This window comes from Argiope bruennichi, chromosome 1, assembly GCF_947563725.1.
Source record: "Argiope bruennichi chromosome 1, qqArgBrue1.1, whole genome shotgun sequence".
In the NCBI taxonomy this organism is placed as follows: domain Eukaryota; kingdom Metazoa; phylum Arthropoda; class Arachnida; order Araneae; family Araneidae; genus Argiope; species Argiope bruennichi.
In genome coordinates, this window is record NC_079151.1 from 82,824,565 (window position 1) to 82,849,751 (window position 25,187).

A 25,187-nucleotide genomic window follows, 5' to 3' on the forward strand; every position below is an offset into this window, starting at 1 on the left:
ATGGGAGTTACAACAAAGACTTGAAATGTTCTCTCATGCATATTCTTCCGTTCCATCTTCAGTTATATTCGCAGAATCATTTAATCCCAATTTGATTGCATTAGTAGAAAAAATCAAATTCATAGGCTGAAATAAAATGAGCTTGAAATGTACACTGTTTGGCCATATATTTTACTATCTTGAATCTTGTACAAAACCATCACCCAGAATGTGCGCGAATTTAAAAAAACCATGCCGCCATATTGACACCGCATAATTACCAAATAAAGGCAATGTTTTGTTTTCCAGATAGTACCATGCTTGTCTTCTTATTCTTCAAAATAATTACCATTCAAAGAGTATGGAATTTGCCCGCCACTCTATGGCATTCCATAGCGATTATGCATGATTCGCAAAATTCTTATGAATAAAAAGATCTTTTATAATCCGTCAAGTCAAGAATGGTGAATGTCTGCATAGTAAGATGTATAAAATTGCAGAAACATGCATTGTGATATATATGTTGAAATGTTGACATCTGTTGGCAGAAGAATATGGAAGAGCGATGATTCCTTTTGCTGCATTTTTAGTACCGTTGTTAGGTAACGGTTGGATGCATAAAAGTTCACATAAAATGCCATAAATATCCACCATTTGAAGGGGAGAAGAGAGGTAGTTCTTTTTCAAACCTGAAAAAACAATTAGACATTCATTAGATGCTCTTAAAAGATATCAACATTTAATTGTTATGAAACAGTTTAGTTGTAAATAATCGAAATTTAGAAGTTAATTCATTGTAAAAATTTGCACTTTCATAAATAAATGGCAATATTTTTTTCAGTAGTTAACAACAGTTAATACATGAAAGATTTGGTTTCATAAATCAGAGAGAAAAAGAGGCTTTAAACGATGGAAAAACAAGTTTTACTGAAATAGTTTTATTTATCATTTTACTTATAAATACCGCAACTTTTGTAATAAGAGACAGAAATTCTGGAAGTTTCTGGTATAGAATCTCATGCCTTAAGAAATCCTGCAAGTTAAATTCTTTTAAATGATAATAAATTAAAAAGTCTTTTGATTAATTATTTCTTTATATATTTCAGTGAAGAAAATGCTGTCTTTCCACATAAGCGCCAATAAAATAATTTCAACGTCGATGTAAGTTTGCTCTTTTCTATCTCTTCACAAAACTAGAGTCGATGAAAATATCTTATGGAGACAGGTTTTATTAGATATATATATTGATTAATTGGGTAAATAAGCATAGTTAATTCATTTGTATCTAAAATTTTTCCCATTACGATAAACAATTTCTTTTGATTAACCTGTAGTTTGCTATAAAATTAGCCACCAAAAATTTAGTAAGTTTCTAATAAAATTTCGAGTATCGTGAAGTTAAAATAATCAAATAGATTAATATATTTATATCTAATATAAAAAAATTTAAATTGTTTCAATAATTTTTTTAACAGAATGGGGGGGGGGCACTTAACATAAATCCAAAGGGAGAAATCATTCAATGATTACGTATGCTTCAAATACTGGAAATAAAAACTTAATTTTAGTGAAAAAAGAAGCAAAATGCCATTTCCGATCGTAATTAGTTTCATGACCATATATATCACCCATAGAAAATTATTTTAATTAGATAACATCAACTGAATTTTCTTCTGTAGATCAACTTTTATTTCGGTAATTTAAAATTAAATTGTAAACATATTTATTCAATTGATCTTTCTGAAATATTGTTACAAGCTGTTCAAGCTGTTTCCTATTTGATTAATAAATAAAATAAAATTTCCTCTTTTAAATAAATGCTGATAAATTCGCCTTAAAATGCTATTATGCAATTTAATTTTTTATCAGTGAAGTAAAATTTTACTTAAAACATTTGAACGAACCCTTTTTATTTATAATAAAGTTTTCTGAGCGTTAATGAAATGTCTTGGGTGGGATTAACTATAAAAATGGACCCGAAAATATTTTTTAAAAGTAATAAAATGCTTAAATTTCTAAATAAAAATATCTTATATAATAAATGGAATTTGAAAATCAATCTTCAATCTAAAGAATAATCTGTATAAAATTTGATGAAATTTTTAAAATTTCCGTGAAATAAAAAGGAATAGAATATATTTTTTGCTTTTAACAATCTAAGATTTGTTTTATGTACGTTCCTTAGTGGGTTGGTTCTTCTCAGGAGGAATTTTAACTAACAAAATTGAGGACTACTATTTTGGAGAGAAATTTGATACATATATATATAGAAAAGACATATCGGATCGAATAATTAAAAAATACACATATATCGCTTACTGAATTGGGAAATTTCGAAATACTAATTAATTAATTTTGTTAATTAACTCGGTTAATCAGTTTTCCGATCTAAATAAACCTATCCCCGAGAGTCATTTCCATTGACACCGATTTTTGTGAAGATGCGACCATAAATACCGAGTTTACGTAGATGTCGTATTATTTTTGGTAGTAACTGTATCATAAAAGAGTAGAAATATTTAAATATAAGGAATCCTAATGAAATTATTATTCTAATTAATCTGCTTTTAGAATGCCTAAACATGCTTTGTGATATAAAATATCATTTTATAAAAAAATTATTCAAATGATTTAAAACGTAGAAATATTAATTAAGAAGAGATTAGAATATAATTTTTTAAGATTAAATGTGTGTTGCAAAAGATTATATTGTTTGCATTTGTATTATAATAATATAATTTTTTTTATTTAGATATTTAGAGTGAAAACTGAATATATTTTCTCAATGCTATCATAGAGAATTTGTGCTTTTTTTACATTTGCATAAGAATTTCTTGCTTTAATTAATTAGTATCAAGTTTATTTATTCGTTTTCTGCTCGCTAGTTCAATGTAAAGAAGTAAAAAAATACTTCGATGTTTCATCACCTTTTAATTAAGTTGCGCAAACATGTTTTAATTAAGCTGGAAGCAGTTTAGTTCGACAGGGGAATTGAACTTAGCAACTACGTATCTTAATCAATTCCATGTGCTTTTATGTTTACTTTTTTAAAAATAAAGCAAAAACAAGTTTAAAAAGGGCGCAAATAAAGGAAAAAATATTTGTTGGCGTAGTTTCTAAAAGTATTTAGGTGTTTTTCTTTTTTTTTTTTTTTCCCCGTCGAATGAAATGTAACTTAGATAAGTTAATATAGGTTCGTTCTTTTAGTCTTCGAAATGCAGAAAAAGAAAGTGTTACATTCTTTCTCATTTCAATTATATAATATATGTTTTATTTTTATAAGAATTTTGAAAAAAATTACCTTACTTTTTCTAAACAGCTTGTTTATCTTCACTGATTAAAAAAAATCACCTTTGGACTGACATATCAACGGATAGCTTAAATGACTGGAATTATGTACAGGAAACTTGAATTCAAACTTTTTACGGCAGTAGATGCTCATTTGGAATTAAATTTTAAATATAATGCTAACATTTTTTGTACCATATTTTTTATTTATTTTATTTCTGATGGTTTTAAAGTTTAATATTTTGTTTTTCAAAAGTACCAGTTTCATTTCTTGCAATGTTTTGATTAGTTTCAATTAATGTCCCAAAATGATTTCAAAGACAATGCCGTTGAAATGGTTTCAACATAATACATTTTAACCGCGATTTCAAAGATTTTTTTAATTTTTTTCCTGATTGTCACAACCTGATTGTTACAAATGATTTATTATTTTTCTTCAAGTATTAGTTTATTTTCTTTCTCTAAGTCCATGTTTTTCTACCATTTTAAAAATCTAAAGTAATAAATGCTAACTATTTTTTTATGTACTGATGGAAAAACAAATTTTTATTTAAATTTCAGTCATACTTAAGAACACGGTACAGCTGAGAAACTTCCACTTAACCAAAATAATTTATCCAACTGGATATTAAAATTAATATGGCTAAGAATTAATGAGTATTGAAGTAAATTTTTCACATTTGGTGACAGTTTTTAAGTCAAAACATATTTTTTGTTTTTAATTTTGAATGAATTAAAATAAAGATTAAATTCATGAAACAAATACGTGATTAAAATAGTAGTTATTTATTTCTTGATATTGTTATTGCTTGATAATATAATGATGATGGGGAAGCAAGCTTATTAAATTTTAATTTAAAACAAAAAAAACATTTTTAATGTCTGCCCATTTCTAAACATTTCTTTTTTTTATTTTATTGTTACATACAAAAATTTTTCATCGCCCCTTTCCTTTATTAATATGATTACTTCCTCCAATTTACTTACTCTAATTTACTCCAATTGATTTAAAGCCATCCAAATAAAATCATGATAATTTGATATTACTAAGCTTACTCCTAGCTATCCTGGCAATTTGATAGTACTAAGCATACTTCATTTGAGATTCTGTTTGAAAATTCCAATGAAATGATTCTTCGAAATCTAATTATTTAATTACATATTACGGTTTATTGCAATAAGATTATAATGTATTCTCTGTCAAAATTTATTAGCCAAGGTTTAATGATCATATTTCAGAAATTTATTATTAACTGTCTTAAAGCAATAAATAGGTATTACACAGGATGATAAGAAAAGTCCTTTTAAGCCTTTTAAATTCAAAACGATGTATCGGATAGCCAGGGAAGAAACGTATACCTATATATTTTAGCTAAAGTGACTATGCTAAATATATTGAGACAGTTTACAGTGCCCTTAGTGATGAAATAAGGAAGTACAAAAATAACAAAAAAAATAAAGGATATATGTTGAAAAGTCCATTTAAGAAATGCACGCTGTATCATAATAAAAACATTAGATGAACTTTTATGGAGTCATTTCTAAAACAGGCGGAGGTATTTGCAATTAAAATGATGGTGCTTTCCACGTAAATAGTTCGTCCGAAAATTGAAAAAAGTATCTTTGAATTCCCTACTCCTTATTGCATTTTCGGAATTTTTAACATTTTAATTCACTCTTTTTCTTGCTAAAATTTCACTTATCCATTGGTTAACTTGGAAAAATTGTGCGGTAACAATGAAGAATACATTTTTTTTTCTATTTCGTTGTCTGGGACTAGTAATTTATTTCAGTAAATTCAACAAAGCCATTTAACTAAAGATACATATTACTTATACACACACATATAAATTACTGTAAAATTCCTAAGCTGAAAAGTTTGTGGGATTACAAATCTTGATTTAGCGAGCGAATCGAGGCATTTTCCATGTCATCACTCCCGAATGCAATAGAATCATGCATGAGTATTTACCAGATAGAGTGTTGCATGAAACAGGTGAAGGTAACATAATTAACAGAATCGCAGTGATTAACAGGGGAGGAATTAATGTTCCACAGAAGGAGTAAAGTTTTAAATGAAGCAAGATATAGGTATCAATCAATACAAGCTGGCATTTTGGGTAATGTACAGAAGCTGATGGGTATTTCTGCTTCAACGAACGTAATTAATTATAAATTGAACCGAACATGTTCGTTAGTAAATTGCCCTTACATGATTGACATGCCAGCGATTCATTGATAAGATTAATTAGCATGATATTAGATTAGAGGAACACACAAATGCATATTGACTACTTCAAGTTATTGCTCTATTCTATGGCAAAATATATCCCTTGCCTCATCAAGACTATATTTGACTATATAGAAATAATCTATTAACAAAGTATGTATTGCATTGATTTTTAACCAGTAAGAAAACATCATATCATCATTTGAAAACTCTAAGCAACATGCTATTGTTGTTTGTATTTGATAAGCAAATTTCATTGTATCAATTGATAACAACATGAAGGTAATATAAGAAACCATAATGATTATTGAATATATTCGTCAACTACCATACCAGTTCTTATATTATTGAGAAGCACTTGTTGGTTTCGTAGCTTTGTGGCATCTATCGATAATTTTAAAAAATGCTGTATTCGTCTGCTGGATTAGGAAAATAATAAGTAGAATAGTCAACATTTAATGTAAAGATTGAGTAAAGCTATATATCAGACATATAAAATTATCTGAGCAAAGTTTCATATTGCTACATTTATTAGATGTATTGCATTTTACAGGTGCTTATGGTAGAATATTTTCAAATGTAGTTAACTATATATTAAATTTTTCAACTTAAATAAAACATATTTATACTCTCGTGTTATGAACTTGCACCAAATCTGCATTAAATGGGTTAATAGGCTTAGAAAGCTAAAAAGTTAATTATGTTTTAAAATCAATTATAAAACGTTTGCATACTTTTGAAAATGTATTTAAATTTCTTCTGATATAGGCATCCATCGATAATTTTGAAAAATTCCATGTATTCGTCTGCTGGATTAGGAAACGAATAATAGAATAATCAAGATTTAATGTAAAGATTGAGTAAGGCTATATATCTGACATATAAAATGATCTGAGCAAAGTTTCATACTGCTACATTTATTAGATGTATTGCATTTTGCTGGTGCGTGTGGTAGAAAATTAAATTCAAATTTAGTAAACTATATACTAAATCTTTAAACTTAAATAAAACATATTTATACTCTCGCGTTATGAACTTGCACCAAATCTGCATTAAATGGGTTAATAGGCTTAGAAAGGTAAAAAGTTAATTATGTTTTAAAATCAATTATAAAACTTTTGCATACTTTTGAAAATGTATTTAAATTTCTTCTGATATATAACAGATAATTATGATAAAAACTCTACAAATAATAAGGTTAATATACTTTAATAATATTGAAATCCTATGATACGTACGGCTGAATTATATATTTAATAACTGTGTGATCGAAATATAAACAATGTTATATATCTTTAAGTGCCTTAAGGGATATTTTATATGCTTGATAACAAGAAATGAAGCTTTTTCTTCCTTATTTGCCTATTTACCAAATAATACTAAGCTTAATGAAAACCGTAAAGTATTAAGGATTTAAAGAAATCCTTGATAAATTTTTGTAATATATTTTTAAAATTCATTTTGTGAGTAAATGTTTTTTAAACTATGCTGTATAAAGCACATTTTACATCATAACTGTTAAAATTATCCAAAAGGTTTATTGTAAATAGAATGAAGATGTATATATTCTGAATATATAACCAGATGTGTTCGAAAAATAATTACAAAATTAGTTTGATTTTTCACTAATTTCTTGAATAAAACTCCTTTTCTATATTTAAATTCGATTTTTAATTTTTATAAATGTTACGCCTACTTTAATTTAATTATTTATAAAATTCTCTATATGTTATCATTCAAAAGGAATTAAAATTTAATCAAAATAATTATGTAATGTAGTTCCACATTTATGAAATAGTACTTTAATTGAGAAGTACTAAAATGTACAAAAATGCCAAACTCTAAAATAGCAAAAAGCGAGGGCGAATTTATTTCAAAATTCCATGTATGCTAACTTAAAGTTAAATAAAAATGCATAAGGAAGGAAATAAGTATACCTGGTCCTCGTGCAAAGAATATTCCCCTCATATCTGGCACCTCGTATGGATCGTACCCATGGGAGCCAAGTGATATGGATGACCCTGTTGGAATGCTTTTCCCGGGAATGTCCAGCTGGGAATACAAGACAAGACAAGTGGACAAAATAATCAAAAGATGAAATTTTCTATTTTATTTATTTATTTTTGCCTAAAAACACTCATGAGACCACAATTTTTATCTTAAATTATGTTATCAACAACAGAGTAAACTTTTTTATCGCTTCGAAATATATCTTTATATTTCATTTAATTTAATGCTTGTTTTGCAATTTAATGATAATTTTTCAGAAACTGACACTAATTAAAAAAAAATGTAGGAAATTATTATACTTACTCCGCGAATATAATAATTTTTGGACGCCACCAAGAGAATAGGTAGTATTAATCTGCTGTTCTTTATGTGATAATGTTCAGGTATTTCTTCCTTCAGATAAACATGCAAACCTGGTATGCCTTTAAGAGCTTCATAAACCTGAAAAATTAGTCTTCGGTTAATCGATAATTAAAATCGGTTATTGAATAGATCATTATATATGAACAACCATTCTTAATAAAAGCAAATGACATGTCACAGCTGTGATGACACACTACCTTATTTAGAGGTAATTTTAATGAGAAAAGTAGCAAATTCGTTTCTTGGTATGAAAGGATGCTTCCGCAATTATTTGAACTGGAATGAAATTCGTCAGAAAAAATGCAGAAAAAAAATCTCAATGAATTCAGAAATTTAATAACTGTTTATAACTATATATGTATAAGTTACATTATTATAATCGAATAGTAATTTATTTTTATAAATTATATCAATTCCATTTTTGTTGTAGAATGGCATATTTTCAATTTCGGCGAGTAAAGATGAAACAGCTTTTATCAAAATTATACAAATGGCTCAATATAATTAAATTAAATCAAATAATAATTTTTGGATAAAAAATTATCATATAATAATTATTGATCTATATTAATTATATGATTATAATCATATAATTAATATAGATCATAAATAAATCATATAATAATAAGAAATGATATAATTAAATCATTCCTTATAATAAAGGAATTAATTAATATAATTAAATCATTCCTTATAATTAATTGCACGAAACCTATTAAAATATATTCATTTAATAGGTTTCGTGCAATTTGTATTGATTGTCAAGAAATCAAAATTTCTTGCTGGTAAATAATTTAACCTTAAAAAATTAATTAATTGCTTAGCTTCTATTGTTTTGTTTTGCAACAAATAAATATTTAAAGTGTTTGATTTTTATGAGTTTGCATGACTAATATGTAATATTTTTATTATTTAATTCAATTTTTAAAAAAATAGCAGAAAAAAATTAAAACAGAATTTAAGTTTTAAAAATAATCATAAAAACATATTTTTGTTAGTATTGTAGCGGATTGATATGAACAAGGATAGAACCTGGGACCTTGTGATTCGCAGCCGAGTAACATGATCACAATACAAAAGCAATTGCTTGTGTAGCGTAGCTGTTAACTGGCTTATAAGCTTTCACTACAGTATATTAAAAAATAGAAAATTTTTAGTTTAACTGTCGGCTACTATTTAGCATTTAACTCATAATGGATTATCATATTTCTATAAAACTCATTATTAAGTTGCACAACGTTTGTCACTTTTCATGAAATTAATCGATTTAATTCAATTCTATCGCTTTTCATAACATAAATTGATTCAGCAATAAATAAGATTTGAAATATGCATAAATTTTCAAAACTTTGATTCATATGAAAATCGGTTTAAACTTTTATTTTCACAAACGTAAAATGAATTGAGTTCAATAAAAGTGTTTAAAAAAATTTCTGAGATTTTCAACAAAGATTTTAATTTCAAAATAATATTTAGAGAGGTAGTAGTTCAGATTTAAAATTTTCAAAATTCTACACTGAAGGTTATCCATGATTTCTTTTTTTTTTCCCTTACTGATTTTTTTATACATAATTTTTGATTTTTTTTATTATTGCATCAAATTTAAAACAATAAGACTTTTAACAAGTGCAATACTATTAATGCAAATAAATTTTAAAGTAATTATTTTAAAGTAATAATTTAAAAATTTTTAAAGATAGTACAAGTAAAGAATTTTTTAAAAGTAGCACTAATTGTGTCTCAGAAAAACTTTATAGCCTTTAAACCGAAATGTCTGCTCCTATGTAGAGATATAGCAAATAATATGATGAAAGAATATTTTTGAAATGAAAATAATTTTAAGTACTAGTATATTACTCCCAGTACTAGAACTGAAAACGATAATTAAATTTTAAATCAAGCATTTTCATAAAAGTGAAAAAAAACGTACATTAATTGGTAATCTTGAGTACTGTTTATACATTTCTTATTTTATGATATGTGCATACAAATAAATATTTAATCAAAAATTTCTTTAGTCTTGTTTGGCTGACTCATTGGCTATGGCAATTAATGGTAGCATTATGAATGCAGCCGATTTATGGAATTTCTTTCATTCTGAATTTGTTTTTGTTTTTTTTTATAAACGAACTAAGTCAAATTTTTCTCATTACATGTTTAAAGCAATGTGGAATAAGGTCTTACTCATCAGTTATCAAATTAATTAAATGGCAGGAAGGAACGTATGTGATACTTCTGCTTTATAGGATCTGCTTTATTATCTTCCGCCATAATATGAAAGAAGAAATGATGACAAAGGCATAAAATTTGCGGATTCCAGGAAAGGGCAACACGGTGTACGATCAAAGCTTTGCATCCTTTGAGCAGTATAAATGGAAGATTTTAACGTACAAAATGATTTCAAATGAATCGGTGTCATATTGAAATAGTGTATAAATAAATATAAATAATACTTTATTGTATTGAAAAAAATTCTCTTTTTTATATATATATTTAAATTTATATCCACAATAATGCCATTTTTTTGGCAAAAAGTAGGAACTTGTCAAGCATGCAAATTCAATGCATTTAAATATTTTTTTATTTTATGCTTATTTATTTTTAACTATAATACTCTTACTAAAATTCATATTTTTATATGATAAAAAAATGAACACAGTGTATAATATCTTATTATTTGTTATTTATTCATTAAAACCTTGTTGATCACGTCCGTTAAGCCTTATCCTTTTTCTTGTTATTTATTCAATAAAACTTCTCCTTTAAACAATTTACTTTACAGAATATATTGCATTATACATGCTACTTTAGCCGTTTTACCTATGTAATAAAGGTTAAGCATATACAATTTACCAGTATTTTTTGTCTGAAACAGTAATGGGTTATTCTTTAACTTAAAATAACGTTCATTCTCCTTACTAGAGTATTCTCTTTTTTTCCCACCTAAAAAAACTCTATATTTTTCAAAAAAATTTCATAATAATTCATTCAATAAAAATTATTTATACTTTTATCCAGGCAGAAATAAATGAAAAAATATTTATCTGAAGAAAGCCTGTGATTATTAAAAAATAAAATGTTGAAAGCCAATTATTTCCGAGCGATGTTAGGATAACTAAAGTGTTTGTAGTCTGCAATTTACTTCTTGATTCGATTCATTTTTCAGTGCATTTAATGCTTTTCTTTTGTTATCAATGGCGAAATCATTAATATATTAAAAAAAAAAACTTCATACTTCCTTGAAGATGATACTTCTTTAAAGCAACTAAAGATTTTACAAAGGAGTAGAAAAGAATAGATTTAAGTGAATGTGAATTTGGATTGTTAATTTGCTATTTTTAACTTGATATGTTGAATTATGCATGAAATGAAAGTTTTAATTCACCATGTTTTGTATTTAATTTGAAAAAATCATTTGAAATTGATGTAAAAGTAAAATTAAACATTCTTTATCAAAAATGTATTAATGTATTTCACATTTTTTTCTCTGGTATGTATATGCATGAACTGCAAGTTACCATAATTAATACAAAAAAAAAACCCTCAGTGCCAATACAATATAATTAGGACTAATCCCATTTTAGTCTCTAATTACCATATACTAATGTTATGAGAACTCGGATTCCTTGTTATAATTTTCAAATGAAACCATATTTTATTTTCAAAATAAATAAAAAAAAAATTGTTTTTTTCCCCCAAGGAATAAAAAAGACCGAAAATTGCGTTCTAGAAAAGTGTAAGGAAAAAAAAATGTGACTTCTTTTTCTGCACTCTACTCAAAACTTTCTTATTGTTGGAAGAAAAAAAAATTCTTTTAAAAGTTTTAAAGTCAAATTTATGAATATGCAGCAAGTATGAAAGAAAAATTACCTAGTAGATATATATTATGATGTGTAGAATGTCTCATGAAAAAAAAAAATATTTCGAAAAGTGAAGACTCTTTTTCTTCTGAACATCGAAAAATGCTTTTTGCAGAGAAATGCGTGAACAATCTTAATCTTTCCGAAGTTTAAATAACACATTTCTTCCGAACTCAGTCAGGATTTTTCATTACTTTCCAAGATCAATAATTTTGTTCACTTACCAACTAGTATGTCTTTTCCTAGCTGTAATACCATATTTTGATAGACGATGAAACATTTTTTTTTATTGTTTTGAATCAGAGTCAGTGAATTAATTCTCTCAGAAAGGAAATATTCGTTAATTGTGTGTAAGAATAGGCAATGTTAAAATAAATTTTTTGAATTAATGAACTCTAAAATAAAAATAATATTCTTAAAATAGTTCGCCCTGGGAAGTTTCACCATCGTTATTTGTTAATTATCTTTCTTAAGCAATAGTTTTCATCCATATTACTGTTTTAAATAATGTACAAGAAGGCCTAAAATTTTCCCTGATTATAAAACGTTAACACGAAAATGTCTACAGAACACTGAAACCTACGACGTAAAATTTTAATCATTTCATACTTATCGACTTTATAGATATAGAAATTAGACTATGAACTTAAACAACGAATCAGAAGAAACATTTTGTCAAAATAACAACATTCAGGAGAAAAGCAGGCACATCCAAGGTCAGAAACATATCATTGGCTACTATTTATATTATACGTTGTTGCATTTTTTTTGTATTTGATTTTTACTATTTGATTACACTGCAGTGTCTGTCGATAGCTGTCATCAATATTTGGATACATTTTATATAGCGTTGCTACGTTATGACTCAACTGGCTCCAGTATTCTAGCTTCATCTTCAATACTTGCTTGGAACCAGCGCTGTCTCGCCAAGGTTTGGCACCAAAATTCGGCTACCATGTTCGACTCATTTTATACTTCGTTGCTACATTGTCGCCATATTTCCGCTTTGCAATAACTTGTGTAATGTTAATGTGAAAATGCCGAGAGGCACAATACGTTTTGATGTTTTTTGTGGCTTCATGTCATCAATCATTGTTTAATAACAATACTATTCAGATGAAATTTAGACGTTATTATGATTACAATCCACTAGATTATTTGGAATTATGTGGTATGCCGCATTCTTAGATGAAGACTGAAGAATTAGATTGGACACATAGGATGACACCTTAGGTTTCAGACTGTCCTGTCTTTATTCCTCAGAATTTCTTTTGCTTACTGAATTATACAAGAAGAATATATTTGTTACAACCTTTTTATGATATAGATAAATTGAGAAAAAATATATCAAATTCTGCGACAGTATTCCATAGCAGATGTCAAACTGTTCTTTAAAGATGTAGCTTATGTTTGACCTTTTTAGAGCTCTAAAGAAAAGGGAACAAATAGAAATTGGTAATGATAATTGAATAGTATTACAAGTTATTATTTATATAGGAGAGAGAGATAATTTTTTGTATAGTAAATTTTTATGTTCAGGGAAAGACTTAGATGTTCTTTGTGTTTGTCTTCGTTTTTGATAAAACACTGTATTCCTTGAGCAAACGAATAAAAAAGAACAAAATCGATAAGGGTGGAAAAATATAAATCAAAATTTTATTCAATGATCAAGTGACGAAAAGGATCCATATTTCTGGGCCCATCATCTCTGCTTGTTTTATTTTTTGTGAAAAATTTATATTCCTTGTGCAGATGAATAAAATGGAACAAACCTGATAAAGAAAGAAATATTTAAATCAAAATTTTATTCAATGTTCAAGCGACACAAAGGGTTGATATTTCTGGGCCTACCATCTGTATTTGTTTTATTTCTTGAGAAAAATTTATATTTCTTGTACAAATGAATAAAAAGGAACAAACCTGATAAGGAAAGAAATATTTAAATCAAAATTTTATTCAGTGATTAAGAGACAAAAATGTTCAATATTTCCCGTGCCCACCTAATCTGAAATTCAATATTTAACGCAAATTTAAATGTAAACGGGGATCACAGAATTCGAATTTGTTTTAAAACAAGAAAAGTCATGAGAGCTCTTTTAAATCATGGAAGAAACTTCTATTACAAATATTGATCAATAAAACTTAAAAGAGGATTCTGAATGATTCAGAATTCTATAATATACATTTGAAATTAAAATTATTACAATAGAAATTTCAATGCGAGTTTCACATTATTTTCTCCAACATCAAATTGTACCAAATAGATTTTTAAAATATCCAATAGACATTTTATTGATTGCTTTCAATATGCTCATGATATGAAGATTCTTATCGTGCAAATCTATGTAGAAGCGAAAACTGAAGGCCTCTTGTGTAATGTTTGTTTACAACATTTCTTATTGTACTGATAGCTTAATCGACATAAATGAAACGTAGAAAAAACATTTTATTTACTTAAAAATATCCTTTAAAAACAATATATATGATAAATTTCATTTAAGAAAAACAATAATTGATGTGATGCAAATGACTCTTTAATTAGCTACAATATCTAGAATTAATTAATATATTTCAATCAGATAAAATTAAAGCGTATTATATATATAATAATATAGTTAGTCAAAGGAAAAGACCACTTCCTTTAATCCAATAAAAACATAAGTAACAACGAGTACACGTTTCTACATTAGAAAATATTGGAAGTACGTTCATTTATGAATTGGTTATTGGAGAAATATCTGAAAGATAATTAAAGATTAGAAATGAGATAGGAGATAAAAATATACATGAGAAAAAGATTGAGATAAAAGTTATAAAGATGAAACATTTACGAATATTTCGGTTTGGTTTCAGACCAGTTGTCAATTGCGGACGCAGTTTCATTAAGAGACACTCTAATTTCTAATTCTGGGAGTAAAATTCATATTAATACATTCAATATTCGTGTGCTATTACTAATATTCGAAGTTTACAAAAAAAATTAAAAAATTATGCAATTTACTCCCAGAATAACTTACTATAACAACCACAATTACCAATTCAATTGCTATTCCTGCACATACATTCTGTTATGAGATGTTTTTATTTTGTTACAATTCACCTACCTCCAAATCTATAGGTATTTTGTATATTCTGTAAGAAGGAGTAAGAAGTTAAATTGAGATTTTAGAGATTCAATAAATGCTGATCTTTTAAAATCTCTGAACGAATTTAACGGCTAAAATTTCTTTCAAAAAATATTTATTCTGTCCTCTCCAATTCGCAGAGGAAATTTTTATGTTCTTCATTTTAACGATTCAAATTGATAAACAAATATGGTTTTGACGTTGATGAAAATTCCGTTGCCATGCTTGTAATGCAGAAGCTCTTAAAAAAGCCATTAACTTTTCTTTCTAAAGTTCTACATTAAATTAGTGCTATACTGAAAATAGTGCTGCAGTATCTCGCAGAACACATAATATTTCTGAAACTATATAATTTATAAAAAAAGACTGCTTTGATTAACATTTGGGATCATTAAAAGGAAAGGTTTCTTTATTATCCATCAATAAAATTAATTATGAGTTCCAACGAAATACCACATCTTTGATTTGAAAAGAAAATATTGCACTCCAAAAGAAGTCAATCGAACAGATTTCTGGTATAACTCTTTAATCTCTTCATTGAAGTAAAATACCTAAGATAATTAATTGGCAGAATGATTGCGCATTAAACATCATTAATGCTGAAATGGTATCATTAATGTAAGTAAATAATTATGAAATTAGCATTCCAATAAAGTGATGACGTTTTTTCAGGGAGTCTTCAACAACGAAGATATTCTTTGAATAAAGATTTCAGAAATCTCTTCTTTCAATCATCTTCAAATACTAAAAGCTAATTAGCGGAAAAGCGCCGAAATTCCGGCATCTGATTCAAAAATATATGCTTTAATCTTCGGTGATTTTGAAAGAAGGCTAATATTCAATTTGGAACTGAACTATTAATCCTTCTTTTTATCTTCCATTCTTATAATAATGTCATCTCATTGTTTTCAAAGACAGTGGAAGTTGAAAAAAGTATGCATAGCTAATGATAAGCTTTTATTCATCAGGGTTTATTATACTTTTCAAGAAAGTTCGTTTGTTGATGAAGGTGATATCAGAATAGGTAATTAATTCACTTACATCATTAATATGCCAAGAATCTCTGGGCTTTTTTTGTGTACTTTGCATTGAAGGATTAAAGGGCAAAACACCATTTCTTTGATTATAGATGAGTCCCAAATTTTTTTGGAGTTAGGAAAATTTACTAAAGTATTATTAATTAAAACAGAAATATTGAAAAATGAATAAGAGATATCCAAATAAAAGAAAGAAAGAATAAAAGAAACTAAAAAAAAGTGAAATAGCTCAAGAACTTCACAATTCCTTTTTCTTTCTCCAAGTATAAATAAATAAATAAAAGTTGAAGCTTCAAAAAAAATATTTCTGTTTAATGAAACAGCAAAAAGCGGAAAAATAAAAAGAACTTTAAAACATGTCATCACAAGTCGGTAATAGTGATGATATTTCTATTTTTGAAGAAATCTCAAGACATCCGTTTGACAGAACATTTTCTTCTAAATAATACCGTTCGAAACTTTTCTTTTTATGAATGCTTACGCAACTTTGAATTTTGACTCAAACTTTTCAAATATAACAAAAAAAATCGAAAAAACAACTAAAAATTTTCTGCTTCAGTAGACCAAAAAAGTTTGAATATAAAATTTCTTTTAATAAAGTCCCCTTTGCAATTTTTTACAGTATTTAACCACAGGCAACATTTTTGAAAATTCTTTCTGAAATAAACTCCTTCTGAATGTGAAAAGATTTTTTTTCTATCATGAAAGATTTAGAATTCTCTTCAGACTTCAAAAATGGAATTTGAAGTAGACAGTGGCAGTCAATTTAAATCAGTTGGAAGTAACAATCTCTAGAGAGAAGAGGAACATTAAAATTCTTTTACCGTTTAACTTCTTTTCTAAGCAGTCATTTTGACTTAATAGAAGTAAACTTTGGATGGGTTCTTTGGAACATTATCTTCTAAGCTGAATAAAGATGATATTAAGATGTGAAACATTGCACCTTTGGTATTTGTCTTAGTCAAATAGTGAATTCGATCTGTTTGAATAAAATATTTCACTAATAGCTTTATGTTTATTTAGTATCTCCAGCCGTTAAAAAGAGAATTTTTTAAAGAAAATTACTATAGAATTCTTACTGTGAAATATTTTTATTTAAATTGTAACAGATTTTTCTGAAAATTTGTGGTTTTATTAGCTCTTGATAGAATATTTGCTTCTTTGACGTTATTTAATTTATTAATGTTTAGTAAATTTTGAATTTATATGAATAGCGCCATCTGGTTGCAAATTTGAGTATTATTTTGAGCATCTGTAATGTATTTTTGACAATGAATTACGAAATAAAATAAACTAAAAGATGATAACTATAACAAATTTGGGGGGAAAAAACTAAAAAGTAAAATATTATAAAAATTTAAGAATTTATAAAATTATGCTTTTATTAGTATTCTGAAAAGTGGAATAAAAAGTCAGAACACTTTTATCAAAAAAAAAAAAAAAAAAAAAATCAGAACATTTTTAGTCATAAAATCAAAAAGTGCTGAAATTAGTACTTTAAATAAATAAATCCAAAACGAAAAAAAAAAGTTCCCAAGCATTCAATAAATTTAGAATATATTGTAAATGAAATTAAATTTGAAACATGTTTATAGTATATAAATATTAATGCATTTTGATGTTCAGATCTTTCATGGAAATATTTTCTATATTCTAATAATACGCTTAAAACGTGTTTAACGCCTGTTTAAAACGGTTTTTTACTTATATATAAAAAAATGTAACTAGAACTTTAATATGGAATAGGAAAAATTATACCCCTGTATAATATCTGTTTACTCATTTCAAAAATATTCACTTAAAAAATTATCTTCTTATAATAAGTTAAATAATATGAAATAGTTGATATACGACTGAAAACAAAATATATATAAAAATTATATTTCAAAAGTAGAAGAAACGACAAAACTTACAAAATAATTTCTTTGATATTTATAGTTTTTTAAAATAATCCTATAAGCGAATAATTTGCATTTTAGATTATACATATAAATTGTAACATTATATTCCTAAATTGGTTAATATTTTATTGTAGCAAATAAATTTATAGAAATTTTAGCTTATCATTAAATTAATATTAAACAATTTCAAATCAAAACAAGAATTTTCTTTTGCAAAGACAACACTAGAATTTAAAAAGCATATATTATTAGTTACTGAAAATTACTATGCAGATCAGTTCATAATCATTCTTGACTAAAAGCAAAGTAATTTAGCTTTCATAAATTATAAAATAGCAGTTAATTACGTTAAAAAAGAAAAAACGCATTGTTTACTTTTTCGTTTTAATAAGTAATTTACCGTTGTAACCTTATTAAGGATTTTGAATTATTAACTAAATGAAAGTGCTTTGAATTTAAACTAGAAAAATACCGTTATTTTTTCATTGTTTTGTTAAGTTAGTCATGCAGTTAGTTAGTTATTTTTGAAACATAAAGCCATGCTTAAATATTTATTTTTCTAAACGAAAAATAAACCTTAAGTTTTTCGATTCAATTATTTTTATTTTTTAAAAAAAATGTTTTTATTTTTTAGAATTTTGTTCGAATTTATGATTATATATCATAGAAGCGTGCCTAAAAATTCAAATTTAACTTCTTTAACTATATTGAATTAAAAATTATAATTTCACACAATGGGATTCATGGATCAAGATGGTCTCGTGCCTAGAATCCTATTATTTTCTGTACTATTATTAATCCTGTTTCGTCTTATCTCAGATTCGATGAAAAGGAAAAAGGACTAACTTCCGCCTATATTTCTTCACACTTTAAAAGAAGGTATCGAATTTGGAAAGATGAAAGCTGTTGAATAAGACAAAGTTATCTTTTCTGGATTTTTAATAGATAATTTTGTAGCTGATCTTATCATAAATAGCCATACTAATTCTTTTTCCATTTTTTTGCCTTTGTTTTTGTTCTAACTAACAACTAGATTTGTATTACTGTAAAATAAACCAGTCTCCAGACTCATTTTTTAGTCAATCCGTTGCTCGTTTCTGAGAAGTATTCTTTTTCAGATAATACTTTCCTCGTGCCTTACCGATTTTATTTTAGTTTCTTTCTCACAGAATTCTTTAAAATTATGAAATGATGAACTAATATTGGAAGTTTAACGATGACTGTTTTATTTTACCGCATAAAGTATTAAATCTAGCAATAAAGCAATTATCCATTTTATGAAAAGTTTTGAATTTCATTAAATTAAAATTATTTTTGCTTTATTTATTGAAAATACTTATTATTTATTTATTACATATCAATAACTGCAAATGTTAAATACTAAAAAATAATTCTTTATTTCAATAAATAAACTTTGAAAGCCGTTTGTTTTCAATTGAACTTTTAATACATTTCTATCAGCTTCAAATTAAATAATTTCTTTCTTTTAGCTCAATATAAAAAAAAAGAAATTTTAAATTTTGAGAGACAAATATTTTTGTACTATCTAAAATGTTGATTCACTGATCAAGGGTCATACTAATCAAGGGTTTTAAATGCAAATCAGTATGTTGTAAACGTTTCGAGAGCTTTTATATGGTGCTTTGATAATCTGAATTAAAATTAATCAATTCATTTCCAAACTCTCCTCAAATAGTTTTATGATTATGATTTAAATATAATAGTAGAAACTTCAACATCACTGTATTCAGATATTTATCAACAAATAAATATCATAAATTTGATATCACAAATTGTTCAAAGAGATGACTTTGGTATCAAAAAATCATCAGCTTTCCTCTCTGACCAATGTAAGTACTACAATCCAGATGCTTGTTTCCAATAAAAATGTTTTTTTGAGCTTTATTTATAAATGGTTTCAGTTAATAAAAATTTTCAAAATCAAAGAAAATGGAGTTTCTGATACAAAATTTATTTATTTCTGTAATTTGTGCAGTTCGTCAGAAGTTCAGGATATCATTAAACAGTGCTTTAGTTTGGTATGAAGAAAAAATTACAACAATTCATTAAAAGTAGAAGACAAGCATATGGCGTGAGTCGTGATGTTATTCTTTGAGTAAGAACATGGGGGACTTAAATTGTTAAGCATTTACTAACTGTGAATCTCACTAGAAGTAGAAGACGGCAGATTTTACTGCTATGAATCCGGACATTTCTTATTTGAAGATCAAATTCCAATTCTTCCAAGACAGGAGAATACATTATTTTAATTAAATTTCACACTAAAATGTCTCTATGTTCCTGACAAAACTTGCATTATTCCAAATCTTGTTAATAATATTGTTTATTATTTATGAAAAAGTTGATTGATCGTTTGTTTAGTGAACAAAAAAATGTAAAAAAGATAAAAATTGAAAAGTTACTTCAACAAAAATTCATTAAGTTTTACAGGACAAATTATAGCATTATGTTAAAATCATAAAATCGAAACATAAAATTAGGAAAGAAGTTTATATCTGGAAGCAGCAAATGAAGAATTTTCTGAAGTTCCAAGAAAAATGTTAGTGCAGGAAAACACAACTGAATATTGGATTTTGGCGCGAAAAATAAAAAAGAATGATAGGTCTTATCACGTAATTGGAGAATTAATGGACCATACGAAGTCGAAACTTAGTAAGAACCCTTTTTCGATATGAAGATGGAACAGATAAAATTAATGGCCGGCTTCGGATAGATAAGGATTCGGTTGTTACGGCAAATTATTAGACGGAGTGCACTGTATTAATGAGGAAGTTATGAAATATGAGAGTGAAATAAAAAAATATTACAAGAAAAAGAGGAAAATGTTCCATAAAAGAGAAAAATATTCCATAAACATAGACTTAGCTGAAAAAAATCATAACTATCATTTTATCCCGTTTTTTTTTTAATATGTTGTTTATTACACAATCTAGAATTGAATGAGTATACTCCAAATGAGTATATCTTTTTTTCAAATAAAAGTTTAAAAGTTAGAATTCAGTAAATGTTGCTAGAATTGTAAAAGCTAAAATGAAATTATAGTTTGAATAATTACTTTATAATATAGAAAATATACAATGGAAAGGAAAAGAGTCGAAAAACATATTATTTATAACTACACTTGTCTGTCTGTCTTTGAATATGTTAACAACAAAAAATGCTTTGGGATAGACGCATGCCATTTAGTATGCGGTCTTCGGAAAATATTTGTAAATTGCTATCAAATTTTGAATGCTAACAATTCAGCTAAAGTTTGTCTGTCTAACCGTCATAGTAAAAGTCAGCACTAGAACTCAAAACATAAAAATCTAGATAAAATTTTGTACGCAGTTTTCTATCTAAAATGTAGATATCAAATTTTGAACCATATTTCACAAATGTTTGACAAGAATCTGTTTATCACGGCTTTCACATGCATGCAAACGCAAGAATTCAAAAAATAATGCTTAAATAAATGAAACTTCCTAAGTTATCTTCTGACTAAAATTAAAATTCTAATAATAGTTTTATATTTCCCATAAATCTTTTTCTTAGTGATGAATTGTTAATCAACATGTTATATAATAAATTTATAGCAAATAATGAATTTTCTGATAACTGAAATGAATTTGTAACTATAATAAATAAATTAAAAACAGTTAAATAAATTTGTTTTCTCATGACTGACCAGATGATTTTAAATAGTTTTAATCGATTTTTGATAAAAATTTATGTTTGTTTTTAAAATCCCGCAAACTTCTTCAAAATGATGAATGTGGTTCTTAAATATATTTAAATTATCAGCGTATAATAGTTAATATATTTTCATATTACTGCTAACATTATTTCAAAATTTTAATCTGCTTATATATATGTATATACACTAACAAAATGCTAACAAATAAATTAGAAAATAGGATTTAAGTATTTTTTAATAAATCAGATTGTTATTGAACCTGGCGTTCTGCTTCTTCCATAAAGAAACACAAAATAAACTTTATCAAATCTGTAAAAGGAAATGTTTATTTATCCGCTTAGCAAACAATACTGCCTATCTTAAATTTCCAAATTTTGCAAGAAAGAGGAAAGAATTAATTTTTCACAGTTAATATCGTATATTTCATACCTTTACATATAAAACACGCGTATGATGCCTTATTTTACCATATGTGAGAAAAAAATCAGAATTATTCATTATTGGTAGTGAGAAATTTATCTATTTCTTCTTATAAAATTTTTTTAAAAAATGAGGTATTTGTAGCTGGATGAGAGACAATTCATGCATTACCTTTATTATCCTTTGATGAACATTTACAAATTTCTAAATATTTCTTGTTTTTTTAATTTTGAAAATAAAATCAATTTCTAGGATTTCTCCTGCATGTGAAAAATGGATATAAAACAGATAATTAAACTGTAATATTTTTATGAATTTATAGGATGTGTAGCAGATATCTAGTAGCTACATTATCTTCAGTCTTCAGACAACAATCTTGCAAGATTTAATTTATCATCTGTAAAAAAAATTAATTTTTTTTCATTTGTATAATTTATTTTAAAATGTAAAATTATTCAAATGTGGATTTCAATATCAAAGAAAGTTTCAATTAGATTGCCTACTTTCCCCTTCGTTTTCTTATCTAATTTTAACTCGCTCACTTCCACAATTCAAGGATAATATTTGGACAATCTATTTAATTAGATGATTCTTTCATTGTGATGTCCTAACCGCAATACAGAAGTTTTTTTTTAAATCTATATATAGCTCGATACAGTTGAAATTCAAATGAGTCATATACCAGTTAATGTATTAATTTTTAAGAAAAATTTCTGAAAACGCCATTGTGATTTCAAATAGTGATTTCGGGAGGTAAAATATAATGTATTTGAGTAAGCATGTTTTGCCTGCCCTAAACATATTATTATATTTAGTTATAATAGAAAAAAAAGACTTGCTCTAACAAACTAAGAAAAAGCGTTATTGTTTGCTTTAGTACAATATCAAAATTTCGAAATATTTTCATTCGACTATAGAAAGAGTGTCAGTCAGAAACCAAAGGATAAAGAGCAAATCTTAGTAGTACTGTTTTAACGACAAAATAAAAACTAAAATCTATATTTTTGAAATGAAAATGTTAAAAATAAAGACAAATTAGATGAAATCGATTTAGAAAAAAAAAGTAAGTAATAAATTAGAAAAAGGGTTAAAAAATTATCATGTATACATAATTCTTACACTTAATACAATAAATTAATTCTTCATACATGAAAAATTTAAGTAATTTTAAACTATATCTGTAAATTTGAATACAGATCATTTTTACTTCATTTCTTATTTAATTATTCTAAGTACAGAAACATCTGCTTTTACTTGTATCTTTGAGTCTGGAATATCTTCTTTCTACTCTTTGTACGTTCGAAACGTTTTTCACGTTGCATTATTGATTTTTCTCTGCCATCTGAGCGCGCCATTAATGGGTCAGTACTCGATGTTAAATGGAAAGTTCGTCCAAAACACTAGAAATTAGGCACTGGGATGGTAATATATACTTTACAAAATTCCTTTTTTTATTGCGTAAACTTTTGGTTTCTTTTAAGCCATTTCTAAAAAGTATTTCAGGCAAAATTCAGAAATACGAAATTTTCAACACGTTATTTAGTGTTGAAGAAAGTTAAAAATACTCTTTTCTTACTTGAAAAATATTAATATAAAATGGCTGAATTATGAAATAAATTGAAATAAAAGACTTAATGCTGATAATTTGGGAAGTACATTTAAGCATTTTATTACATATATACGAAAGATTTTAACTAATGAGCTTTATGCATTTTCAAAACAGAGATAATTTTATCCGTAGTCAAATTGTATGTGAAAACGACCAAACCGAAACGTTACAAAATGAAAGAAACTATTCTAAATCTGAAAGTTTCATTTATTAATCATCTTTAAGAATTTTCTTAAATTTATTTGCTTTGCAATTAAGAATTTATTAAATTTTATATTAAAATTTAGGCTTTATAATATCCAGACTATTTATGTTATTTTGTAATAAATGCGTAAAATGGAAATAATAAAATTATTTTAAATGCCATATTATTTTCTGTACATTTTTTTTAACTTTACAAAGAAACTGTACATTTTTGATGTGAAAACTGCTTTTAAATTATTTTTAATTAATGACTGCTTACGTAATATCTGGATATTTTTTATTTTTTCATATTCACAAAAGCAATTACCATTCACGTGTCTGACACAAGGATTCCAGATAGCAGAAAGTAATAAGTTTAATACACTTCTTCAAGTCAAATAAAAAATGAGTAAAATTCTATAAAACTTACTTTTTCCAGTTTTCCATCGTAAGGCAGAAGCATGCTTGTCGCTCCATAATAAACCATATATTGAATATCAGCCATATCAATGAGATTATTTAAATTGATCACACTTAATCCTCTTGAGTCGGTCGAAGTCATCCCATGATCAGACAAAACAACAAAATTAACCTGTTTAAATTCAAATAAAAAAAATTTTATCTAAAAATTTGAAATTTTTAGATAAAAAAAAAGATTGATTTTTTAGATTTTTAATTTATTTAATCAATCTGAAAATTTTATTTCAAGATTGATTGAATAAAGTATGTTCATCCGTCAGATTTAATTAAATCTTATTGAGCTAAATGACGAAGACGATTTTATTAATAAAATGCTGCTATGCGAAATAAAGAATCTAGAATATTATATATAAAAATATTTTCAAATCAATCTTTTAAATTTATAAACTTTTCTGATTTTCATCAAAATTGAGACAAATAATATCACTACTGTCATTCGATTATTAAACAATCGATAAAAAAAATTGCACTTCTCTTGAAAAATAGAATACAATAACTAAAATATTCTAATAAAATAATACAATAACCAATATATTGTAAAACAGTATAGTATTGTTTTTTTCAAGTTTAGAAAATATATTATTTTGCAGAAGGAAATTGATTCATATGAAAATAATTGATTGGAGAATTGGATTAGGAAATTAAAGAATATAAATTTTTAAAAAATGAAGCTTCCAAATTAAATTTTTTAATAGCATTTTTTACATAGTTTGTATTAATTTCCTTGAAAATTAGAAATTGTAAAATTATTGCATTATAAAATAGTTCAAAAAAATTTGATGATAAGAAAACTCCCGATTTTTAAAAATTTCCAAAGTAATTTAGTTCGTTAAATTAATCCTAAGAAAAGAGTTTTTTTGTTTAAAAATGAATTGGCAAATTCTTTCAGACATGCAACCTATAAAACTATATAATGCTTAGTTCACATAAAATATTCTTTATACACATGCTTTTTATGAAAAGCTATTATTATAACAGGTGTTAAATAATATTATCCAAGTTTAG

At 25.9% G+C, this 25,187-nt stretch overlaps 1 protein-coding gene across 1 annotated transcript in view; it reads right to left on the reverse strand.

The window, feature by feature from the left end:
• Window positions 1-304: 304 nt before the first annotated feature.
• LOC129973244 (glycerophosphocholine cholinephosphodiesterase ENPP6-like) overlaps window positions 305-25,187 on the reverse strand; it is a 151,310-nt gene continuing 126,427 nt past the window's right edge. Inside the window, exons 5-8 of the mRNA XM_056087489.1 lie at window positions 24,133-24,294; window positions 7,811-7,948; window positions 7,435-7,549; window positions 305-668 (exon numbers count right to left, since the gene is read on the reverse strand). Of these exons, the coding sequence (XP_055943464.1) occupies window positions 430-668; window positions 7,435-7,549; window positions 7,811-7,948; window positions 24,133-24,294 (654 nt within the window). The 3' untranslated portion in view covers window positions 305-429. The remainder of the gene's footprint in view (window positions 669-7,434; window positions 7,550-7,810; window positions 7,949-24,132; window positions 24,295-25,187) is intronic.